Genomic DNA, 26,534 nt, shown 5'->3' with positions numbered 1-26,534 from the left:
TCAGGTTCAGTGTGTTTGGACTGATATTGAGGTCTTTCACCCACTTGGACTTGAGTTTTGTGCATGGTGATAGATATGGGTTTATTTCCATTCTTCTACAGATTGACATCCAGTTTTGCCAGCACAATTTGTTGAAGATGCTCTCTTTTTTCCATTGTATACCTTTAGCTCCTTTATCGAAAATCGGGTGTTCATAGGTTTGTGGGTTAAAGTCAGGGTCTTCTATTCGATTCCATTGGTCGACTTCTCTGTTTTTATACCAATACCAAGCTGTTTTCAATACTGTAGCTCTGTACTAGAGTTTGAAGTCAGGGATGGTTCACATTTCTTTAGCACATGTCACAATATCCTGAAAAGACAATGTGCACAGGTACTTGTCACAGATGACAAGATGCCAGGAGCATGTCTGCTGCTCCTACAGTGTTGAGGTTCAGTTATCAGGGTCTGAATTTCATAATATTAGCGGTTCTGGAAACATTTAGAAGTCTCTAGTTGTCTTGCATAGAGTCTATGGAAGGTTATTAGCACTTCGTTGAATCACTACACTGTCCAGTCCTTTGCAGATTTAGGGAAACACTTAGCTTGGCTGGTGTGCACGCTACATATTATTTCTGCCAAAAAATAAGTTAGTAACAAAATATGTCCCTCATATGGTTTTTAGTGTTTCTTATCTGAAGCTCTTAAATAAAAGTTCTACCAGAAATAAGAACTAATAAAAGAGTTTTAACTAACATGGAGGGGGAACCTTCAAAGTTGTTGAAGTTGAAAATTACTAAAAGGTATTTCAAGTTTAAAAAAAAAAAGCTCTTTGTTTCCATTACATTTGGAACAAGAGCTTTAGGTCCCACAAAAAATAGTTACGTGAGTCTCAGGAACCACATTGTATAAATATTTTCTGTTATGGCCATTAATATTTGAAGTAATTAACTTTTAAATTTCTTTACAAAGAACATTTGTTTCCTCTTTCTTCACGGTCTTTGTGCTTATCTAACTCATTCAGTTTTGTAGACTGTGTTATGCCCAAATATGCCCAAATTTGCGAAGTCCCCACAAAAGCCAACAAGGAGACCAAATCCCATATGTAAAAGCAAAGAGCCTTTATTTTAATCAAGTTTGCAAACTTGGTCTCGCCACATGTCTAATGTATTGGAATAACCAGAGAGGCCAAGCTCAATTAGAGTTGGGTTTTTATATATATAGTAAAGGTGAGGGTGAGGGGTTTCTGAGGTTCAGGACCCCTGATTGGCTGACATTTGTCTAGGGGTGTCCTGGTGAGCATGTGCTGGCAGGTGATCCTATCTACAGCGGTTGGAATGTTAGGCATTCCTTTGAATGATCTATTGTTGGGCGGTAGTCAGGTAATCTCAGCTGGTGGTTCTTTCTGCAACCAGGCACCGCTTTAGGATAAACTACAGAGACTCAGGCCTCTTACTAAATTTATCAGTGGCCGAGTTCTACTCTGGCAGGTGAGAACAGTTGTAAGTAAAGAACTTCCTTTGGATGACCTGTCCATACTTAGCTTATCATGGCTGACTCCCACATTCTGCAGCTCCCTTTTGAGGCCCAACTTTTCTTCCTATACTCAGACTTTCTTAAAATTACTTTCTAATTTACCATTGTGTTTTCATGGGCACACATAATGTGTGTGTGTTGGCATGAGTGCCACTGCACACATGTGTTAGTCAGAGGACAGTTTTGTAGAGTTAGTTTTCTTCTTCTACCATTATATTGGTTCCCAACTGGGCCATCTCTCCTACTCCATTGAGCTAATTCTTAATTATTTACTTAGCAAAATATGAAATCTGCAAATAAGCAGTATGAAAAATCTGTTTTCTCTACTCCCTGACTATAGTCTTCACGTCTGCTATCCTAGAGAAATGTGGTGGCCAGTGAGCATTCTAAACCACACTAGTGGCCTTGCTATGTGGTGGCCTGGAATCAGCCTTAGCTAAGCCCTTGAACACTTGGTAAGCTAGTAGCTCTCTTACCTTCTTACCTACTGTGTAGAAACAAAAACAAGGAGCGCTATCCCGCTACCCCACAGCACAGCTCCTTAAAATGCACATGGTAATTCCTCTTCACACTGAATTGTTAAACCAATTAACACTTAGTCAACTGACAAACTGAGGAGGAGGACCACTGGGAATAAAATCTGACAGGATGGATCAGATGTTGGGCAAGGCCTAGCTGCCACAGACACAAGGAGAGGCAGGTTTTTTGGAGTCTAACAAGTGTCTTTTTTTCATCCTTTTCTTCAGTTGCTTCTCATAAAATAAATGCTGGTTTTAAAATTCATAGATACTCCATAGCATAGAATTTAAGTTCCGTGTCTTTTTTTTTTTTCCAACTAAGAATAAATATCAGAAATTTCATGGTTACTTGTGGGTAGGAGAAAGAGTATCTGCTGAGCGTTGGGAACCACCCTGGACACTCCAGGAGATATTTCTCTTCTTTAACCATGACACCACCTTTGTAGCTATATATCGCTGTGCCCATTTTATAGGTTACAATAGTCATGCACAGAATGACTTGCCAAAACTCAAGAGCATTACAGAGGTAGGTGACACCAAATCTAACAGAATCTGAGCCCTCTATCGTTATAGCCGAGGTTGTGAAGGTGCCCATAGCCGCCCCTGGAGAAGTGGGAAAGCATCCAGAGGCCAACAGTAATATTTACTAGCTTGGAAATCTTCATCTATAAAATGCTCATAACAGTCATTTCTCACTCACTGTACTTTGGGGCTCGAATAAGATAATGCATGTGTTTTACATAGTACCTGGCAGGTAAAATACTACTTAGTATTGGGATAATATTTAAGAAACAGTATTGATAAACACAGCTACTCAAAAAAATGAGAATTCTCTTTCCTGCTAAGGGAGACAATGAGTCAACATGTTAGCCCATGCCAAGTGGAAAAGCCTCCTGGTTGTGGGTATTGTCATTGGAAAGGAGGGAATTACCTGAAAGCTCAGCTCAGCCGGGCAGTACAGGGCAGGCGTGCAGGAGAGACTGGGCATACCAGATTCAGATTTCCATCAGGTAGTAGGCTTCAGTGTGTTACCTCCAATTTCCTGAATGCGGGTCCAAGTAATGATGACTCCAGCAGGCATAGTGTGAAAGTATAGGGGCTCAAAATGTATTTGACATCCTGAGTCCTTCAAACAAGACTTATGCTGTTGAACACACTGCTCATGTGTTTATTATATTTTTTCAACAAAATGAAGTTATGTTCATTTGTGTTTAAATCATTGCTTTTATCTTAGATTTCTTCCCAGTCTTAACACATTTGTTTTAAACAGAGACCATCTTGAAAAACAGGTTGAACCTCAACTGAAGTTTACAATTTCAAAGCCAAATGAAAGAGGAGGAACAATCTAGACTCCAACAAATAAAATTGAAACTGTTTTTTTTTCAGTCTAATAAAATTAAAACCTGAACAGTGTCTAAAATTGTGTTACTTCCAGTTGATTTAGCAGCACATTCATTCTAAGCCTGGGTCCAAAGGACCTGAGTCCAGAGCACAGGGACATTTGTCTATCTGCCTGCACCCTGCCAGTTTTCATGTAGAGTAATGGAACTTTCTCCCAGCCAAGAGGGGGAGCAGGGCGGCTTGCTTATTTCCACCAAACAAGACCCCCAGTTCTGCTCTGGAAACCAGCAATGTAGCACATCACCCCATGGGCTTGTCTCTGAGAGTACAGCAGTATTTTGAGATGGGTTTGATCCTGATGATAGACATTGACACCTAGAGCGCTTGAGCCCCTGTTGATTACTCCCTACCACTAACGTGAATAGTGCCCAGCACATCCAGCATCCTGTTGATGAAGGAGGAAAAGAAAAACACGTTGCTCGTTCTCCACACAAATGTCTCCAGCCTCCTGGATTTGTCGTAATCCTATGGCAGCAGTTTCAAACTCAGCTCTGCAAGTTAGCTTTCTTTTCTTTCACACAGCTTAATTTTACAAAAATTAGCTCTAGTCATTAACCTCCTAGAAGTTTCATTTCCTGGAATACAGACTTGACAAGCCATTTCAGCTTCAATTTATCTTCTCTTTTTCTTCTTAAAATTTTGGAATGTTAATGTAGTTTAGGATTTATTGGGGTGCAGGAGAATGAAGGCAAGGCAAATTGTTCCTTCAAAAGGAGGAGGTCAGGCCATGTCACACCGTCCATTGGCTTGCTTTATTCGTGGCCTCACTTTTCCTAATCTGTAAAGGAGTTAAATGAGGGCTCAATTAAAACACCTGCTGTAGCTGTCAGGCCATAAAGTGCTCAGCATTTATCGTTCCCCTTTATTCCGCAGTCGATCAGTTCTCACCGGCTGTAGAGGTCACTTTGAAAAGTGACCTCTCTAATATACTTAAAACACTGAAAACAGCCCGCACCTAAAATTCGAATATTAAGTGCTCTAGTTGAATAACTGAGTAAAATTAATTTTACTGAGTAAGCCTTTTGTGCTTTTAGTTAATAAAAGGCCATTTTAGTACCTGAGGGTCCTGTGAGTCTCTTTAATTCTTATATGGCTTATTTTGCGTGATTCCCAGAAATTATAATTGCCAGCGGAGTCTTCTCCCCCTTGTTATTCAGTGCACAGTTTTTAAGGTCTGGGATTTCGCGTTGTGGCGGCGGGGGCAGGGGGCTTTAAACTGTGCCGTCTGCGGAAGGTCTGTAAGTGCAGTGCAGTGGTCAGCTGCTGTCTAGCCACGGTCGTGTTTGCTGGCGGGCGCTGTAGAGCTTGAGAACCTGTGCTGGCACTTCATCTCCTCTGAGGACTCCTGCTGCTCAAAAGTATTCCAACAAAACTGACTTCTACTGCACACATTTTGAGGAACAAGTCTCGGGTCTCCTGCTTGTCCTAGGAGGGGGAAGGAATGAGCTCTCATACTTCATGTAAATTGATGTGCTGCCCATCAGGTGACTAAGTTATCTCTCTGGTCATCAATTCTTGTCAGACTCAAAGAAAATAAAGGGCATGAGACATTCTATGTGTCTAGATGCAGTCATTTATGCAAAAACACACACTCATACCCAAAAGATCTCACTTCCAGAATCCTATTCATATACCAAAGTGGAGCCAGTGAGTTGGTTTAGTGGGTAAAAGCACCTACCACCAAGCCTGACAATCTGAGTTCAGTCTTCAGGCCCCACTCTTGTAAGTTGTCCTCAGACCACCACTCACTCACCATGGCTTGCATACGCTTACCTACTCAAAAGGTAAATATAGGTAAAAAGTGTCTCATTCACTGAGCAGATTACTTTTGAGCACCTTCCCAAAGCAAGACAGGGTGGCAAGTGGATGGTAAGCTACTGTCTGATTCTCAACTTCTTGTTCCCGTAGCTATCCCCACTGTGTATTGGGGATAGATGGGCATATGTGCAATCCTAGACTTCATAGTCTAAGTGACAGGATATTGTTCCATAAAAACTCTGTATTCTGTATCAGTTTGTCACTTCCTTTATGGCTACAAAATACTGTGTTTGGATTATCATTAGCTTCCTGATTGGCATTTAAGTAGTTCCTGGGGTTTGGTGTTTCTTCTTCCTTTCAATTTTGGGGTTCTGTACTCTTGCCTCACTTTTTTTTAAATTTATTTATTAAAGATTTCTGTCTCTTCCCCACCACCGCCTCCCCTTTCCCTTCCCCTCCCCCAATCAAGTCCCCCTCCCTCGTCAGCCCAAAAAGCAATCGAAACTGCCTAGGCTCCCACGAAACCAATAGGTCCAGTAGAATCAAAAACCCGTTGCCATTGTTCTTGAGGTCTCAGTAGTCCTCCTGGTCTGCTATGTTCAGCGAGACCAGTTTTGACCCAGGCTTTTTCAGACCTAGGCCAGCTGTCTTGCCTCACTTTTACAGTAATGCACTGGTTTCACTTCCTATCTTTAGTGATTCTGGGCAATGAAACACCATAGTACACTTACAGGAAGCTTCATCTTTGTATGCACTTCCTGATAGATGCATGCCAGCATACCCAACTTCAGTATTATTGGTAAAGCTTGTTCTTCACCCCATAGATGTGATAGCTGTGATTAATGACCATGAGTCAGCTGATACACTTTCCATCCCCAGCATTGGGCTCCACAACTACCACTTGCTTATCCCCTAGGTCTATCATTGCAGGCTGCCCACACTACTGCTCACTCTGATGGTCAGAGACTCCCTTTCTGGGGCAGAGCTGGGGACCTCCAGGTATGGCCTTTGTTTTCATCCACAGTTGGCCTCTAGTTAGTTGCTCTTCTGACTGTCATGACAAAATACCTGGCAAAAGCAACTTGAAGGCAGGGCGAGGAGGGAGGACAGTTTATGTTGCCTTGAGGCTTGAGGGGATAACATGTCAGGGAAAGAATAGTGGTGGGTGTATAAGATGACTTGCAGTGGGACAGTCTTGTACCCTGTAAAGACTTGTCAGTTGTATTGCTTTAATAAAGTGCTGATTGGCCAGTAGCCAGGCAGGAAGTATGGGTGGGGTGACCAGGCAGGAAGTATAGGCAGAGCAACCAGAACAGGAGAATTCTGGGAGAGGAAAGACTCAGTCTGCAGTTGTCACCCAGATGCAGAGGAAGCAAGATGAGAATGCCTCATTGATAAAGGTACAAAGCTACATGACTAACACAGAATTTTGGGTTAATGTAGAATGTAAGAGTTAAATAAGAAGCCTGAGCTAATAGGCCAACCAGTTTATGATTAATATAGACCTCTGTGTGTTTATTTGGGACTGAATGGCTACAGGACCGGGTGGGATAGAAACATCTGTCAACAATGGCTGAGGTCATATTGCATCCACAGTCGGGAAGCAGAGCAAGATGGATGCTGATGCCCAGCCTGCTTACTCATTCATCCTTTGCATTTAAGCCAGCACCCCAGCCCACTCGGTGTGGCTCTACCCCCTTTTGGAACCTCTTCAGAAAGCTTTCAAGACAAACTCAGAGGCCTGCTCCTAGACAACTGTAAAGTCATCACAGCCTACTTTTTCTCTGAAATCACTACTTTTCCCATGTAATTTTGTCTCTACCATGTTGGGGAGAGACATGGAAAGCAGTGGAGCAAGTTAAGTGTGTCATTGTTTATTCCCACCTGGTATAGTGGCATAAGGTATCAAGTTTCATTCCTGAAAACCCAACCTTTCAGAAGCTTGCGTTCTAATACCTAGTCATAAAAAGTAATAATCCTCTTCCCAGCATCCGTCTCTAGACGCCTTCAGGAAACCTTAGCTCTCACTGTTGATTGCTTTTCTTAGGGTTGACATCTTTGTGTCCTGCCTTTAGAGTCAGCTCTCGTGTGTCTGCATCTCTTCTTGTCCCTCTCTTCCTCTCATACTCATTCCTTTTTTGCTGCTCTGACTACTTTTGGTTTAACTCCAAGAGCTTGTACTGTTCTCATTATCATTTCCTCTGGTGTCTAGTCAACTATCCCCACCTCTCCTCCTGGTTTGAAGGATGTGAAATGCTTTCTAACATCTTCTTCCACAGCCCAGCCGTTGTGGGAAATGCTTTTATCACTCTAATGCAGCTACTGAGCTACTGTGTGCAGTGTCCTCCTTACTCTAATGCAAGTAACATGTAAGTGTTTCTTAGCATGCTTCCCCTCCCCCCCCCCCCCGCCCCCTAGACAGGGTTTCACTATGTAGCCCTGGCTGTCCTGGAACCTCGCTCTGTAGACCAGGCTGGCCTCGAGCTCAGAGATTTGCCTGCTTCTATTTCCCAAGTGCTGGGATTAAAGGTGTGTGTGACCACACCTGACATCCATTTTCTTAGCCAAATATTAAAGAACTTTCTAAAGTAAGTTGTCATATTTCTTCAAATTATTCCTGTTGTCTTGCTTATTACCATAGTGTTAACAGGCAACTTTCTGGTCCAACTGCTGGGTCACTAACTGTGGGCAGTCAATAAGGGCTGATTTTAAAGCTTTTACTCTGTATTTCAATGGATTTTTTTAGCTCCCCACATTCCTGTCCCTGGTATCCCGTAAACAAATGTTTCTAAAATCCTTTATATAAAGCTCCAAAATTGAGTACCTAAGTCATTCAGAGGCAGACCCTTGAACTGAAATAAAACCATTCAGAACTTCCATTTGCCTTTTGTGTTGCAAGTGCTGATGTATTTTGCTGCAACCATGGCCGTAGGTTTAATTATGGATGGCCTGCAGATTCTGCTAGGTCTTGTGTACCATTTGGTCTTTGTGTTCTGTCTTACTACTTTTCTAAAATATGAAAGTGTAAACTCCAACCGTCTTGTGACCCCACATCTTTCAGAAAGGGGATTATGGGTTTGCAATGCCCAGTTCCTAGACTAGGGTATACGGCTAGTACATGTGAGCCTACATCAAGTTTGATTAATATGAGGCACTTAAAAATAAGAAACTTCTCCACAGCCAGGACTTGTGACCTTGAGGCCTTGGGGAATAAAATGGATGATTCGGTCCTTAGAATGGGGAGCCAAAATGTTTCCTTAATTATTCTCTTATGGTTGTAGTAATTGCTCTGTGGTCAAGCCAATAAATCTGGGGTGAATAGAATGTTATTCCATCAGTTAAAAGTGTCCCTATTAGTATCCTAGAAGGTACTTTCTGTGTGATTCATGTGTTTTCTCTTCAGCTCTGTACCCTTATCATCCTGTGTCTCTTGGTTATGATTAACATTTTTTAAAGTGTCATATCAGTTTTTTTAATGCTGATGATTTAATTGCAAAAGCATACGTAAACAGTTTCAAAGGTGTGAGAAGAAATTTCACAAGCCACACAGGGAACAGCATCAAAGCCATCTTCAGTCTGGAATTCATCACTTTGCAAAGCAAACTGCACTGCTAACACCAAATGGTACAGCCTAAACCAGAGTGATGCCAGTTGATGCAAGACAGCATTTGTTTCAGACCAGAGATGCAGTGGGTGATAAGAGATGAACTTAGTGTGTTTCACCTTCATAAAGCTTAGGCATCTGGGAGAGCAAGCCACATATAGGAAACAGAAATCACAGTAGAATGTTCCAGAGAAGGAAAGTGGGATTGCTCTGACTTGTGAAGATGAGTCAGAATTGGGTAAGATAGAGACTGGATGAAGAACTTAGAGAGCACAGGGACCAGAATAACAGAATCTCAGCTCTCTGGAAGTTTTTTTTTTTTTAATGGTTGCCATTCTAATAGAAGAATTATGTTGCAACAGTGGAGGAGAATTACAGTCCTTGAGAAAGCAGGGCAGGTTACCTTCAAACCTTGTCTTGAAGGACATAGGCATATTGAAGGACATAGAAGATGGGAACAGGCTAAGGAATCTGTTCTGAACAGAAAAATTAGATTTTTTAAATTACATGTAATGTAGAGTGCAGGTGCTTACACAGGTCAGAAGAGGACATTGGATCCCCTGCAGCTGCAGTGTGAGCCACCCAACATGGGTGCAGGGAAATGAATTGGGTCCTTTGCAAAAACATCATATCCTCTTAACTGCTGAGCCAGGTCTCTAGCCCAGATTAGATATGAAGTTTCAGTACTAGGACAGTTACACCATAATAATCTGTGTATTTTCATTGCAGATGAATCAAACATTCCTTCTGGAACAGCACAGAGTGGGAAAAGTTTACAGAATAAGAGTCAGTTTAGGACCATCGCACCAAAAATTGTGCCTAAATTCTTAACATCCAGAGTGATACCCTGTCCTTCCTCACTTTCTGACCAAGGGAGTCTGGCTCTAACCTCCAAGCCCCTGGGCATACCCACCCAGAACTATGCTCTGATGCAGGTGGCTGGCCAGGAGGGGACGTTTTCTCTTTTTGCTTTGCCAAATGTTGCCTCAGCTCAGCCAGTTCAGAAGCCCAGATTGTCCCTGCATGAAAACCTTAAACTGCCTATTCCTCGATACCAACCACTAAGTAACAAAGGGTTAAGAAAGAAAGAGGACCTGAACTCTCCCAAGAGTGGCTGGAATGAACCTTCTGGACGACCGCAGACATGCCAAATGTCCCCTTCCCCACAAGCCCGTCCTGAACTGCCTCACAAGACCAGCCCATTGAAGCCAATGCCCACTTTCAACCCTTACCCCACCATCAAGACAGCTACACTGACCAGTAGTATTGGCTCAGGAGATTTGAATTCTCTAGTGACCAACAGTTGTGGAGACGTGAAGCTTCCTGCCATCCCAGCGTGCTCTACAGAGGATTCCTCTTTTCCACAGAAGCTCTCAGCAATCCTGCAGAAGGCAGACTGTGCCAGGAAGGAGGCGCCCACTAATCCTGCTATTGCTGGTGAAGAGCTTAAAGAACAGGTGGCTCCTGCATGCACTGTCCTCAGCAGTGTGATTCAGTTGGTCTCTTTAGTACCGAAGGGGAAACTGCCCATCCTACCCTTCTCAAGAATGAAAGCCACAGAGGTGGGCAAAGTGGAATCAGATGCTGATTATGCCAAATTATCTTCATCTGGATGCAGGGCACACTGTGATGAGAGATTGTCCATCACAGAAAGGTTTGATGCGGCCACCACATTACCCAGCAAGATGACCGCTCTGCATCGGCCAAACCAGAGTGCTTATGAAAGTGCCTTCTGTCCTGTCACCAAATTAGATCTCAGCCACAAAGTAAAACCCAGTATTGGGGCACCAAAGAGAAGAGGGAGAAAATGGAAAGTGCCAGATGAGATTTTAGCATTGCAGGGCAAAAGGAGGAAATACATTATTGGTCTGTGTGGAGATGGTGCAGAAAGGGGGAGAAGCAGTCCCCAAGAGCCCAGAGACCAGAAGCCCAAGGCTGCTTCAAGAAAATATCGTAGTATCATGCCTAAGCCTGTGATCGTCATGTCTGCTTGGGCACCCCTGGTGTCTCCTGCAGCTGCCCTGCAGTCCCCAGCTCCCAGCAACCTCAGTCAGGGTGTTCTACTGAACAATGCACTGCCTCCAAGATGTCTTGGCTCCAAGCAAAGTGACAGCCCTACCCCTAAGCCCAGTTCTGTGCTCAGAAACGGATTCTCTGGCATTAAGAAGCCCTGGCACATGTGTCCCGTCTGTAACCACCACTTCCAGTTCAAACACCACCTTCTAGACCACATGAATACACACACCAACAGACGGCCTTACAGTTGTGGGATCTGTCGTAAAGCCTACGTCCGTCCCGGCAGCCTGAGCGCACATATGAAACTTCACCATGGGGAAAATCGCCCTAAGAAACTAGTGTGCTGTGAGTTTTGTGCAAAAGTGTTTGGTCATGTCCGAGTCTATTTCGGCCATCTGAAGGAGGTACACAGGGTTGTGATCAGCACAGAGCCCTCCTCCAGTGAACTGCAGGCAGGAGACACACCAAGGAGCAAGGACAGAGATGCCTGCGTGCAAACACCCGACAGCCCACTGGAGAGGTGAGTGCTCAAGGAAGGGAAGCCTGGCAAGAAAATCTGTTGTGGTTTGAGAAGAGTAAGATTTCAAAACATAGTCAGGAGTGGCGGTGTACATACAATCCTAGCAATTGGCAGGTAAAGACAGTGAAATCAGGAATTCAAGGTCAGCCTGGACTGTGTGAGACCCTGTCCCAAAGTAACAACAACAGAAGATGTCATCCTTAGGTAAAAGAAGTCACCTTGTCCCACCCCCTCAGTTCTTTGAAGAATGACCCCATTCCTTGTTGGTTTCTGCTCAGTCACGGTAGCTAATTACTCACACTTGTGTAAGTCAAGGTATGAATGCAAGTTTGAGTATTCTGGGAAAAGTTGGGTGGCAGGTTACTTTCGCATCTGAAAATTAAAATAGGAGACTACCATATAGAGTTTTTAGTAGTCTTCATAAAGTAGTTTCCCCAAAATTACTGTTCACAGAATTCTTATCTAAACAGTTTTATCTACACCACAACATCATGTGAGGCCACACCCTTCACCAGACTCCAAGGTACTCCACAGAGCCGTGCCCTTTGTTATCTGTCAGGCCAGATTGTTTTTCCTCTGTCTGCTCCTTGACATTATTAAAACAACAACAGCAGGCTCCATAATCTGGATGCTGACAAGGCAAGCCCTTGAGCAGTGGTGGCCAGGGAAGTGCCCACAGTGTGGTTCATGCCCACAGCCAACATGTCTGAGGACTGAGAAGGAAGCCCTGCCCCAGTACCTTAGTTCTCTGCTCCTTGTTTTTTATTGTCCCAAGTTGCTCTACATATTTTGCATTTATTATCATAGTGGGTAAGAACAAGATGCCTGCCCTAGCTTTTTCTTGTCTTTCGCCTTTCCTGTCTCCAGGAGTTCATTGCATCTCCCACTAACATGCTTTCCGCTAATGGCCCTAGAGCCTCCCTTCAACTTGCTTTTATATATGCTCAGATCACCTTGAAATAAGATGTCAAAACTGCCAAAGTGTGGGGATGGCATGGGTGATGTGGAACAGTCATCTCCAGCAGTGCCACAGGGTATCCTGGCAGCTCCTATCATATTACCATAATCTTCATGTTGACTACACCTATGGTAACCAGGGAGGTGGTTCACTAGGGGGAGATACAGGATTCTTGGTCCCTGATGGCCTCAAAGATGTCAGGCCCTAGGGGTGGCCGCATGCTGTGGCCTCTGCTGAGACTTTGCAGAGCTCACCATAGCAGGGTGCTTACAGCAAGAGATCCAGTTGCACTTTCCTGGGAAGTCTTATCTAGACTATTTTCCCCCTTTTCCAGGGAAACCAAGTCAAGTTTGGAAGAAGATTTCCTTCTCAACCAGGCAGATGAAGTCAAGTTGCAAATCAGATGTGCCCGTTGTCAGATCACTGCTCAGTCTTTTGCTGAAATTAAGTTCCATTTGCTTCATGTTCATGGGGAAGAGGTCCAGGGCCGGCTTCAGGAGGTGTTCTCACCAGGCAGCAGGGCGGGTGCTCCCCACCAGAAGCAGCACACTGAGAAAAGGAAGGAAGTGAAGCCTTGTGCCTCTGCAGAGGACTCCCCAGCATTTCCTAATGTGAAAAGACAGCCACCCCCTCCTCAGAGCAGGGAGGAGCTGTGGGCAGAAAGTGAAAGTGCCCAGTGGGGAATGAACAGCCCACAGCCCCCCACCAGGCTTCTCTGGTCCCATTCAGGCTTTAACTGCCTGCTCTGTGCCCAGATACTGGGGAGGAAGGAGGACCTGCTTCTCCACTGGGTACACCAGCACAACTGTGAGGAGCCTGCCAGACTCTGGGCTCTCCTGGGTGTATTCTCTCACCAGGGAGCTCCTGAGTTCCCCAGTGAAGTAAGGCAGTGACACTGAGACCACCCAGCTGAAGAGGTGTCACACTATGGCCTTTCCTATGTTCTGTTCCTGTTAGATTTAATTATAAGGATCCAGTACTCCAGGGCCAGCACAGTGTCCAGAGGTAATTTTTTGTGCATAGTTTTGTTTTCTTAAGAAAGGAAGGATGTGCCCTGGATGCATTTTCTAACATATATTGTCTCACCTTAAAACTCCATGCATTCTCTAATATCGTAGACTTTATCTCATAATAAAGAAAAGATTCAAGAATTGAAATGCAGAGAAGATTATTGTTTTTTTTTCGAATGCAAGTTTTTGAGTGTGAAAGAGTGTGTTTGAGTGTGTGTGTGTTTAAGTATATGTGTACATGTGTCCTCTTATTTTGATACTGCTTGATTATATTTTTCAACAGTTAATTCTCCAACTGTGGAACGTAGTCGCAACTATAGTATATAGTTACATGATAAATGTCCATATTTATTAGTCTCTGGTTTATTTGAATCCTTTTAATGTTTTCTCTACCTTAAAATCTGTGTTTTCAAGACACTTATTTTTGCTGTTAAGTATTCAATTCTTTGAAGAGTAACCAGCAAGTCTTCTAGTGTTCCATCTCAAAATAATAGAAAAAAATTGATACTTCAGCTAATAAAAAAAATCTACTTCTATGGTAGAAGGTTATTTTCAGGAAGTCTTTGTGGCCAGAAGATTTACAGCCTGGAAAGTGAACTATATGGTGCAGTCCAGATGCGGCGGAGCCTCCTGCTTTCTCTCCCTTCCAGGAACTCTGGAGGGCTGTTGATAGCTGGTCACTTTTAGAAGGCACTGCTCCTTTAAAGCCCAGTGTTGTAAGGAGGAGGTCGCTTGCTGGTTCCTGGCCGCTTAGCCCTGAAATAATCACACAGAGACTATATTAATTAAATCACTGCTTGGCCCATTAGCTCTAGATTTTTATTGGCTAACTCTTACATATTAATTTAACCCATTTCTAGTAATCTGTGTATCGCCATGCAGCAGTGGCTTAGCAGCTAAAGTTCCATCTGGCCCTGGCAGGGCTACATGGCTTCTTTCTAACTCCTTTCTCCCAGCATTCCATTTAGTTTTCCCCACCTAACTCTGATCCCCTGTAGCTCTGCTATAGGCCCAAAGCAGTTCCTTTATTCTTAATGGTAATCACAGCATCCAAAAGGGACTCCCACATCAGCCCGGAATCTCTTTGAAACTCAAGAGTAAGTGAGAGCCCCTTAAATTCCTGGGAAATTACCTTGAATCACAAAAGTTGCCATTTGAAGTTTCTAGCCATCCTATCTGCTGGTCATTTTGTGGGAAGTGGGCTCTGAGCATTCACTGCTTTAAACCCACTGCCTTCCCACAGGGCATGCTCCCTGCATGTTCCCAGTCCTATTTTGTTTGCCATGCATGGGCTTGAGGAAGTTACCAATAAGGAAGAAGGGAATTTTGGTGGATAAGCTCCTGAGTCTTACATCACATATTTTAAAGGTTCATAGGTATCTTGTGGCTGCAACAATGTGGGAAGGAGACTCTTTTGCTAACAGTTTTGCAAATCTGAGAAAGAGTGTTGGTTTGGATGCTCCAAAGCATCTTCCTATAGTCTGTCTATTGATCACCCTTGACTCGGCTTTAAAGAGATCACAGCAGCAAACAAGTGCTTGATGTTTGTAGACCCCTTCCATTAGTGATGAAATAGTCTGCCTGTTTCACTCAATGAATTGGCTCATTTTTAGGAAGATTTATTATAAAGATTATAAAACCTGTAATCTACCAAGAATACTATTTGAAATTAAACTTTGAAATGATTTCTAGACCATCCATCCAGTCCTTGGGTACAGAGCAGGGTTTCAGAAAATCTGGCAAAAGACAAAATGGCCATTCTGGTAGATGCGCACCTGGCAGGCAGAACAAAGTTTGGCGGCTCTTTGTGGGGACCCCCCACCATGACTCACATGAGAGATAGGCAGTCTCTGGACACATGTGGCAAGCTGGGGTGTTTTGATTCTAGATTGTGTTTCAGGACACTGATTCATGACAGAGAGGGACTGGTAGAAGAGAGGGGTCATTCTTTGGCCTGGTAGAGTGCAGGCTCCTGGGTTTGAGTCCCATTGCCTTTGAAGAGTGAGGACTTAAAGGGCATGTGGGTGCATCGTGCAGATTGTCCTGACACCATCCTTTAAATCAGTGCTGACAGAGAGCAGAAGAGGGCTCTTGTTGGGGGTGGAGGGAGTCACTGAGCTAATAGGCTTAGGAGAGCTGCCCCTTGGATCTGGGCACAGTTGCAGCCTGTCCTCCTACAGAACCTCTATGGGGTGGAATAAAGTACTTTGCCATTTATTCCCGTCACTGGAGAGAAGTCTCTTTCCAGGTCTCCAGCCTCAGCCTCTCTAAACTAGCAGTGACAATCCCACCTCAGGAAGTGGCTGGGAAGAGTTCCTGAAGCATGCAGCAGCAGGTGGGTGGTATTTATTATACTTTGGCTCGGGTGTGAAGGAGGTACATCACGGCATATAAAAATCACTGAAAACGGCCCAGATTGCCCTCTGATAGAGATCGCAAGGTCAGGAGCTACAGAGAACCAGAGGAACCCACATCTCTGTATAAACGTGCATTTATGGAGGCTGGCCTTCTAGATCTGCACCTTTCTTCTGCAATTGCCCCTCTGCCCTCCCTGGTAAAGCTATTGTCGTTGTCATTTGCACACACCGTCCAGAAGCCGCTTTAAGAACACTAGCTGCTTGAGGACAGACAACCTTGGGTCAGCCTGGACCCCCACAAGCACCCCTGCTATCTGGGGACTAGCACACAGATCATTACTAGGGTGACAAAAAAAAGTCTCCATCAGCTAAATACAAAATTGCTGATTTGCTTTTTTGTCTTTTCCTTTTTTTTTTTTTTTTTTTTTTTTTTTTTTTTTTTTTTTTTTTTTTTTTTTTTTTTTTGTCTTTTTGAATAAAGCCCCAAGTTCATAGCTAGGATGGCATTGAGGCAGACTGGGTCTTCAACTCAGCACTTTTCATTTTGCTTTAATGTCTTTGCTTCTCAGAAAATTGTCCCAAAGCCAGATTCTCCCCCCCCCCATTTGGCCTTAAATTATTTCTGAAAGTTACAGCATTTTTGATTTGTGCTGTTTTATTGCTTGTCATTTTTATTCATGTCCCTTTCATTGCACTCTCTGGCTCTCTGGATCTTATCCTGGTTTCCCCACCCTCCTCTCCTGAACTGTTCCTCATATGGAAGGTTGTCTCTTCATCTGCACACCGTAAATAATTGAGCCTGGGCACGTTCCATGGCCTTCTCTGGCTGCAGGCTCCTCTTCTCCCAGCTGCGCGGCTCCAGTTTTCTGTGAGCCAGTGACATGATTGTTGGCAGTAAATGTTGTGCTTCGTTTATTTATTAGGGTTCTCCTATCTGGACAGGCCTGCCCCGCTCAAGCTGTTGACATGCTTCGTTAGCTGCATGTTTTATAGAGTCCTCTTTCTCTGCTGAGTTCCTGAGAATAAGCCCTGGTCAGGAGTCACCGGGTTGAGCAGTATAGGGTTTCAGCTTCAAGTCACGCAGGACCATCAGCAGCTGGTCTTGGCTTCCATGCTACATGAACTATCTCCTTATCTCCAGGAGCTTTGCTTTAGGGGAGAAGTCTGTTGTGTCTCATGCATGTCCTTGGTTGTGGCGACTTCATTATGACCACAAGACCTCTTTCTCAGGTTTATTGTGAAGTGAGATTCAGGACGCAGACTCTGTTTTGGGAGCACATCACAGTGGCCACACTCTGACTTGTGGAGATGCCTCAGTGTGTTGTTTAACCTTAGGAAACTCTGGGGAAAACCAAAGGTGACAGCTAAAAGTGATGTCAGACCCTTGTTCTAGACTTCATGTGAAGTTAAGCAGGTTCCATCCTCAAAATGCCCCATTGCTTAGCTGCCAGGAATTCACTTATAATAAGGATGATAATAAGTGTACTTTTCAGTATACTCCAAATACCAATTGCAAGTTATTAGCATTATAATAGATCACATTTTTGAGATACCAAATACCTATTCAGTATTAAAAAAAAAAAAAGTTGAATACCTTTTTCATTAACCATGAATTGACTCCATACCTAAGAGTTGGCAGAACAACTAGATGGCCTGCAAGCCGCAACGGAGGCAGGGCAGTGAGGGCAGCCACTCCAAGTGTCAATGTCAGTTTTGCACAGAGATGACCCAAACAGAGGTGCTCCCAACCACCCTGAGGCCCTGCTCGTAGGGTAACATGTAATGATGCAGGTCCACTCCCACCCACGTGTCCTCAGTGAAGCGCGTTCATTTCATTTTCATGACATTCATGGAGCCAAGCTTTTGACAAGTGACTATATACTCAAGAAGTTATTCTGTATTACCCATGAAATCTATCTTTTATACATGTTTGTCTTTTAGTCACAAAGCTATGGATGAAGCTGAGGCCCCAACACATGCAAGACAAATGTTCTACCCCTGATACACAAATAGTCCAGTCCAAACAGTGTTTGAAGAAAGACAGGGCAACAGTGTGATGTCATGATGTGGCCAAGGAATTTGTTGACAGTATTGGGTCCAGTCTGGCACTAGGAGGGCAGAGTAAACCCAGCCCCAGTGTCCAGACAACAAAATGGCATGAATATTTGATCTACCATCAATAGAAAGAAATTGTATAGCATCAAAATTCAAAGGACACTCAAAGATCCCACTTCAAAGAGTCAGTACATAAGGACACAAATAGGTAAATAATATGTTCCTGAATTTCTGTTTGAAGTGAAAGATTGGGTATAAATCATCAGAATGGGCCAAAAATATTACAGTATTCCAAAGAATAGGATTCTCTAGAGGAACAGAACTTATAGAATGAATATATACATATATTCATTATACACACATACATACACACACATATATGTGTGTGTGTATATATATATATATATATGGAGAGGGAGGGGTATTGATTAGAATAGTTAGTTTATGGCAGTGTTTCTCAACCTGAACCTTTTCATAGGGGTTGCATATCAAATATCCTGCATACCAAATATTTATATTATAAGTCATAATGGTAGCAAAATTATAGTTATGAAGTAGTAATGATATGATTTTATGGTTGGGGGGGTCACCACAGCATGAAGAGCTATATTAAAGGGTTACAGCATCAGGGAGGTTAAGAACACTGGCTTATAAGCTATAGTCCAGCTAGTCCAACCGAAGGTCCAAAACTCCAGTAGTTGTTCGGTCCTTTTATGCCCAGATCATGGAGTTCCCCCAGAACCAACTAAGAGACCAAGAGCCTTTATTCTTACACAAGTTTGCAAACTCGGACTTTCCATGCCCAAAGTATTGGAGTGATTGGAGAGCCCTGAGCTCAGTTAGAGTTGGGGTTTTTGTAGTAGCAAAAGTAGGGATGAGAGATTTCTAAGGTTTATGACCCCTGATTGGCTGACAGTGTCTAGGGGTGATCTGGTGAAAAGCTATGAGTGTGTGCTGGCAGGTGATCCTATCTACAATGGTTGGAACATTGGGAATTTCCTTTGGATGGTCTGTTCCTGGGTGGGGCCTGGGCAGTCTCAGTTTATGGTCTTTCTTGCAACCAGGTATTGCCTTAGGGAAAACTACTGAGACTTGGGCCTCTGTTGAGCTTGTCATGACTGGGTCCCACAGGTCTATGAAGCTGGATGTCTCAGCTGGTCCTCAGTCTATGCCAGAATCCCAAAGAAGTAGTCTCTAATTTCAGTGAAAGAGTAGACTTGCTAGAATGAGCGCAAGCTGGCTAAGAGAAAGCAAGCTTCCTTCTTCGAAGTCCTTATATAGGCTGCCAGAAGGGGTTGCCCAGATGGAAGGTGGATGGGTCTTTGATCTCAAAAGATCTGGATTAAAGGTGTGTCTTCTCTCCTCAAAGACGGGGATTAAAAGTGGATCCCCCACTTAAATGACTAAATTAAGGAAAAAGTTCCTCACAGGTGTGTACAACCATTTGGGCTTAAGTTAATTCCAGATGTAGTCAAGTTGACAACCAAGAACATACATCACAGTATGCTTTGATGTAAAAAATTGAAGTATCATATCATGTGTTAAAATATGTATTATGGGAAAGAATCGATGCATAAGGTGTTTCTGTTTGCCTTTTTAGCTTAATTTTATTTTCCCAATACATAAAAAGTGTTTTATCATCAGTCACCTCCAGCTCCTCCCCTAACTTCTCACAGATTATGCCCACTCCCTCCCAACCTCATGTCCTCTCTCCTCCTTTCTCATAGCCCACCAAGTCCAGTTTGTGCTGCCCATATATGCATGGGTGCGTAGCCCTTCACTGGAGCATGGTCAACTAAGCAGGAGTCAAACCCTTCCCATAGGAGTCATTAGCTGCCCATAGCTCCTCAGCTGGGGGGACCCTGTTGGGCCATGCTGGATTGTTGATTGGCTTGGTCGTGTACAGTGAGCTGTTCTGGGTTGTTGATTGGCTTGGTCGTGTACAGTGAGCTGTGCTGGGTTGTTGACTGGCTTGGTCATGTAGAGTGAGCTGTTCTGGGCTGTTGACTGGCTTGGTTGTGTACAGTGAGCTGTTCTGGGCTGTTGACTGGCTTGGTTGTGTACAGTGAGCTGTTCTGGGCTGTTGACTGGCTTGGTTGTACACATGTAGCCACAGCTGCTCTAAGTTTATGAGTGCAGATTGTTCTGCCATGTCCAGATAGCACTGTTTGGGTCCATCTGGCTTTTCCAACCTACCGGCTTCTCTTCCAGCATGATTCCTGAGCCTTGTGGGGAGGGCTGGGCTATAGATGTCCAGTTTGTGGCTGAGCGCTGCACGATAACTTGTTGTCTGCACTCTGACCACTGGTGAACTTCTGGTTAACTGTCGTCTTCTGCACAAAGAAGCTTCTCTGATGAGACCTGAGAGCTACACTCATCAGTGAGTACAGAGATAAGAAGTTAGAGGGCAGTTAGATTCTAAGTTCCTTTAATAAAATAACAGTAGGAGGCCCACCCTGGGGCTTCTGGTCTCCCTTAAACGTGGGTTCTTGGCCAGATTTATAGCACCAGGTATGTGTTTCCTATAGAACAGGACTTTATTCTAATCAAAAAGCATTTGGTTCTCTCCTAACATTCCTGTGACTATTGCATCCATGGGCATGCCTTGCCATGCATGCTGTTATTGTCACACAAAATGTTCACAGGTTGGTGGGACTACCGATGACTTTTCTTCCCAAGCAGCCCGGATAGCTGGCACCTTCCATTGCTCTGAAAGCTTTCTTGTCAGGGCCAGTTTGAGTTTTCATGTCCTGTGTCCAGAACATATTTGCATTTTTAAATGGAGGAAGAAATATGTATGTACTTAATTTGCACAGAAATTTTATGGAAGGTGATTTTGGGAAAAGGATTCTTAGAGATGATAAGGGGGGTCACATGTTCTTTTACTCTGTTGAAATATTTTTTCTACTTTTTTTTTCCAGTTAAAAAATAGTTTTATGTTCCAGGAAGATGGCTTAGTGGCAAAGCGCTTGCTGCGAAAGCACAACCATTCGAGTTCAGGTCACAAGAAATGCAGCACAGTGGCCCTGAAGAAGTAGAGACAGTTGACAGATCCGGCCTTAGCGGTGAGCTCCAAGTTCACTGAGAATCCCCTTCTCAAGAAGATGGGGACGCTTGGGGAAAGAACCCCAGTGCTTACCTCTAGCCTCTGCTTTGCCCATGCACACACACCACCCATGCACAAACTAAAACCCACCTTTAGCAAGATACAAATCACTTCGCTTGGTTAGGTGTTAGCTGTACGGTCATCATCAAGGAAGACCTCAGCAAAATTATGAAGGGAGGAAGTCACTGCCATTCAACTTTGGTCCCTGTATCTTTTCCCACCTGAGGTCACTGCTTAACTGTCCCACAGAGAACAACCCGCAAGAAAAGCAGATTTTCTTCTTTCTTTCTTTTTTCTTTCTTTCTTTCTTTCTTTCTTTCTTTCTTTCTTTCTTTCTTTCTTCCCTCCTTCCTTCCTTCCTTCCTTCCTTTTTTTTTCTTTCTTTTTTAACCATTTCTCTGAAGACCATGAGTTCTTGGCACTTCTTTTTTTCTTTTCCTTTTTTTAATTTTTTTATTGATTTTTATTGAGCTCTACATTTTTCTCTGCTCCCCTCCCTGCAGCTCCCCTCCCTTCAACCTTCTCCCAAGGTCCCCATGCTTCAAATTTACTCAGGAGATCTTGTCTTTTTTTACTTCTCATGTAGATTAGATCTATGTAAGTCTCTCTTATGGTCCTCATTGTTGTCTGGGTTCTCTGGGATTGTGATTTGTGGGCTGCTTTTCTTTGCTTTATGATTTAAAACCACTTATGAGTGAGTACATGTGATAATTTTCTTTCTGGGGAAAGGCAGATTTTCAACCCAGCATACACAGAGACAAAGTTTTGTTCCATAAAGTAATGCACACTGCTGACACTCTCTAAATGCTAGATGTCTAGATGACTGGATTGCTGTAGATGGATGTTATGACCCCCTTGTGAGCAGCTGAATAGATGGCTGTAGACTTGGCTTTCTGACCTCCTCCTGGGCAGCGCGGCTTATGGACTCTCAGGCCTTTGTCTCCCTGCAGACCTGCACACTAGGCACAGCAGGATTGGGGATGCCCGTGGCTAGTAGGCCTTCGGCACCACGACCTCACAACGCCCTGGGTAGCCCTATTTTGCCCTGTGAACTATCACTTGGAGACTAAGAGACAGTGTGGTGTGTGTGCCTAGCCCTTCATTGTTCTGCCTGTTAATAGCTGGGTGAGGCTTGAACCCATTGGTTCATCCTAACTCTGAATGACATGGCAGAAACCAAATCCAAAGAAGTCAGGGATTCTGGCGGTTGGGTCCCACAGCCCATCTCTTTTCCTTTATGAAGAAGTCACTCCTACTCCACCACCTCACCCCCGAAATTCTAAGCCAAAGGATGGGTCTTCTCTCCTTCCAGCCTTGCCTTCAGGCTGAGTGCCCTGCTGCCAGGTCTTCAGGGTTATAAAGGCACAACAGAAAGTGTTTGAAGGAGAGGCCTCTTGCATTTCAAAGTGATCTTCCTTCTTCCTGTTTTTTTTCCCAAGACAAGTTTCTGGAGTTAGGCTTTGTGTCTGTGGTGACCAAATGCACTGTCTCTTATCTTAGCCTGTGTGGTGCTGGGAGCCCCTGTGACAAGAAGCTACCTTTTTGCTTAGCTGCTGCTTGGCCCCAGTCATTCCAGTGTAACACCTGGTTAATCCACACGTTAGGATTAGCATGTTGCCTGAGAAAAAAATAGCCATGGTCTCCCTTTTAATAGCAGCTTAAGGCTATCCTCAGTTGCCAAGAAACTATAGTGACCAAATCCACTGGTCCCTTCAGACCTTCCGCCGTCATCAGTCAGCACACAAGTCCTGGGCATCATCCCGCATGTGGAGAACCCCTCTCCTCAGTGTGCCCCTGTGGGGAATATCAGGGCAGGCCTGCACTTTAGCTCAGATTGGAGAAGAAAGTTTGGCTCTTGCAAATGAATAAAGGAAACAAGGGAGAAGGACATTAGCAGGTGTTAACTCCAGTTGGGTGTCTTCTCCTTGCTTCCCTCTGTGTGCTGAAATACCACTTCATGTAAGTGAGAAGTGACTGTCACAGCAATGGGGAGGTGGCTCAGTTGGGAGGTGCCTGCTGCACCTCCATAAAGGATGAACACAGCACCAAGGGAGCAGAGATAGACTCCTTGGGGCTTGTTGGCCAGCCCACCTAAGTAAATCAGCAAGCCCCAGGTTCAGTGAGAAACCCTGCCTCAAAAAAAAAATAAGGTGGAGCACGATTGAGGAAGAAATTGCATAACAACTTCTGACCTCTGCATGTGTGTACCCACAAACAACAAGAGTAATGGTTCTACCAGCAAGGATCTTGTGGGTCACAAGCTCATGTAAGTGTTGGTGAGTGTGCAGATGCTTTCTGGGCCCTTTAGACACATTGGGACTTTATGCAGTGAAGTTTCAGCTGGGCCTTTTACATTTGAAACTGACATCACATCATTGTCTGGCACTTGCCAGTGTTTTAAGAACAACCTCCAGTTGGTGCCAGCACAACCCACAGCAAGTCCTTAAGTTATCCCCCATGTTCAGTTTCATTGACATCCTTGGAAGAATGTCTTAAATAGACAGAAGACAAAATAAGATGGAAAAGATGAATAATAACTGAAAAGAGCTCAAAGTCTAGAGTCTAGAAGGAAGTTTCTATCCCACGCAGTCCTGCAGCCATTCAGTCCCAAAGGAACACACAGAAGCTTATATTAATTATAAACTGTTTGGCCTGTTGCTCAGGCTTATTACTAACTAGCTCTTATGACTTAAATTCAGCCATAATTCTTGTCTATATTTAGTCATGTGACTTGGTACCTTTTCTCATTGTGGCATTCTCATCTTGCTTCCTCTGTGTCTGGCTTCTGTCTTTCCTCTTCCCAGAATTCTCCTAGTCTGGTTACCCCATCTATACTTTCGGCCTGGCTACAGGCCAATCAGCGTTTTACTAAACTAATACAAGTGACAAATCTTTACAGTGTACAGAGCATTATCCTATCGCATTGGAGCACACAGTGTATTCACCCTCCTTATGCATACAGCTCATCTTATTTCCCCTTTAGGCCAGTGGTTCTCTGTGACAGTTTTCCCAGGCTTTATCACCCTATCCAGATCACAGATCATCAGGGAGTTTGAGTGAAAATGGCAGTCATTGTCCACACTAAGGCTGCCCTTCAGTGACCCCCTTTCCTTTCTGTCCCCTGCTCATCCCTCTCCACATCCTCTGGAGAATGGACCCCATTCTCCTAGCCTCATGAAAGATGAATCGTTCCTTAGGAGAGCCAGGTCCACCAAAGCCCTGATGCTCACACCAGCCATTTGAGACTGAGCCCTCCCCTCCAGCAGTGACATACCATTCAAGTAGACACAAGCTTGGGGGTGACCCTCAGTCTTTACAATGACTCTTTATTCTCTTTGTCCACACACTCAGTAGTGGACTCTATCCTTGCTCCAGTTCTTTGTCCTGGAGCACTGGAGACTGGAAACTTAGAAAAGTGCCTGGACTTAGATCCATACCTGTAACAACCCTGTTCCTGCTGCAGGGTAAGGCCTGAGGGTGCTCAGTCCTAGCAGAGTGCACCCTCCGAGGCTGAAGAATACTACTGCAGTCCTAACAGTCAAGCAGTGCTGCTCCCCCTGGACTGCTTGCCTTCTGGGAAGAAGCAGCAACTGCCTGAAGGAAGGGGGAGCTGGTATGAGCTTGGCCAGGAGATTGCTGCTCAGGTCAGTTGTCTCCAAATGTCAAAGCAATTCAATGTGTGAGCCTCACCATGCGTGCATCCCGCATCTCCAGGGCTATGAAAGTCACAGCTGAGGATGAAGGAGCCTCCCCGACATCTCAACAAAGGTCCTCGGAGGCAAAAGGACTGAATATTCCTCTCCAAAGAAACCATCCCTGCTCCACAGGTCAGCCCCACTAACTTCTTACAGGGAATCACTCTCCAGATGAGGGAGCGCGCGCGCGCGCACACACACACCCCGCCCACAGCTGGAACTGAACTTCATCAGCATGCCCTTGCACTTGACACCATGCAGTCAGCAAGCCGGCTCTCAGCATTGGACCCTGTTTTCTCCACTCATAACTTCCTGACTGACCAAGTCCCTACAGAAGGCAAAGGACTGGAAACACTGGCAACTGACTCTCTCAAAGGATCTGCTTGCCACGCGTCGCCAATGCACAGGCGCCAGCACCGGGGGCGCTTGCATGTTGCTCCTCCACAGCCCTGTGGCACATGCTGGACTGAGCTCTGCAGTAGGTAGGCGACCTGGCTTCCTTGTCCAGGTTGTTTCCAAGCCAGCTGGACAAGGCCTGCTAATTGAATTCGGTTGTTTGTCATCTTAAACACCCTTGCTGTCCACAGCGCTGAACTCATTTTGTCTGTCATCCAAGAATTACCAGCTGACTTGGGCTCACCTTTATCCAGATTTTTTTATATAAAATGTACACAATATAATTAAAACAATGCAGCCAACATCATGTGTTTGAATTGGTTTCTCCTGGGAAGATAAAGGAGAGGAGGGGGCTACAGTCACTGCAGTTCTGCTGAGGATGTCAGCCCCCTCACAGATGAATGTGTGTCTGCTCAGCAAGAGCCTTCTGTGTGTCATTGGCGGACTAACAATTACAAAATATTGTAATTAAATGTCTGAATGCTCCCTTCCCTTCCCCGTTACAAATGATCGAGGGAACTTGATTAATTTCTGCTGTTTGTTTCCTGTGACACTCCCCTCCAGGGGAAGTGACCAGCTGAATGCTGAAGTCAAGAGCCAATTAAACTGCTATCCCACTGCAGCAAGACCAGGCCCATTTTTCAGGCAAGGCTCAGGCAGGCTTGTCAAGACGCTGGAGCTCAGCACCTATGAGCACTGTGGGTCTGCTGCCAGCTGTGGAGGTGCTCTGGATACTGTGGCATGAGAGGAAAGGAAATTCATTGGTAGATCCACCAAGGCTTCTCCAGGGTGCATGCTTCCGGGATGCAGCATTAAGAAAACCCTACATACTGGCATGGGTTTCCCAGTGGGAGGACCAGGGAGGGGTCCTGAGAGAAATAAAACCTGTTAACCACCTGAAGGGGAGACACCACCCAAAAGAATTTGCCTTTGGGCTGAATAAATGCAGAAGCAGGTCCTTAGTTAAACTGTCAAGCCAAAAATTAGCAAGCGGGCAGTAATGGAGGCTCCTTATTTTGAAAGGCAGTTTAGGCAGTTCCCCCAGATGTTGAGTGCAAACCAAACCTCTGGAGGGGCCAGGAGTTTCTGACCTCCAGAGAGGGGGATGGTGGGGAATCCTGCACTCTGCCCCCCTCCAGTTTGCTGTTAAATAAACAAAAAGCCACATGACAGCCTAGCCTACAGTATAATTAGGATCTAGCAAACGAGTTGTCAAAAGAGCACTGCCTGTGCCTCCCAGGAGGCTTGGTGCCAGTCTGTTAGTTTAGAGGATTTAAATGGCTCTCCCCTGCTGAACAATACATGCAAACCCCAAATTTGCTGCACAGATGTGGTCTTTACTAAGTAGACTTAGGTCTTAAGGAACCTACCCCCCCACACACACACCTCGCATAGCACCCCCCCATGGTTCTTGAACTTCCAGGCCCCGCCCTCCTAGGAGTTTATTTCACTGCATCTGATCCTTCCTTCCTCATGTGGTTCAGCCACAAATGGATAACTCTCTGAACCCAAATCTTTCTAGATGGTCCCTTCAAGTTCAGCAAATAGTATTTTGTTAATTAATTAATTAATTTATTTATTTATTTATTTATTAAAGATTTCTGTCTCTTCCCCACCACCGCCTCCCA

The 26,534-nt window shown here is 44.5% G+C and overlaps 1 protein-coding gene across 9 annotated transcripts in view; it reads left to right on the top strand.

The window, feature by feature from the left end:
- Znf438 (zinc finger protein 438) overlaps positions 1-13,438 on the top strand; it is a 144,649-nt gene extending 131,211 nt beyond the window's left edge. For all 9 annotated transcript variants that reach the window (XM_050152543.1, XM_050152540.1, XM_050152539.1 and 6 more), the window contains 2 exons: positions 9,523-11,329; positions 12,622-13,438. In XM_050152543.1, the coding sequence (XP_050008500.1) occupies positions 9,523-11,329; positions 12,622-13,180 (2,366 nt within the window). In that variant the 3' untranslated portion in view covers positions 13,181-13,438. The remainder of the gene's footprint in view (positions 1-9,522; positions 11,330-12,621) is intronic.
- Positions 13,439-26,534: the final 13,096 nt, after the last annotated feature.

Source organism: Alexandromys fortis, unplaced genomic scaffold (genome assembly GCF_014885135.2).
Source record: "Alexandromys fortis isolate MF-2015 unplaced genomic scaffold, M_Fortis_MF-2015_v1.1 scaffold_54, whole genome shotgun sequence".
NCBI lineage: Eukaryota > Metazoa > Chordata > Mammalia > Rodentia > Cricetidae > Alexandromys > Alexandromys fortis.
Note: the sequence above shows the minus strand (reverse complement) of the source record. Positions and strands in the feature narration are given on the sequence as shown.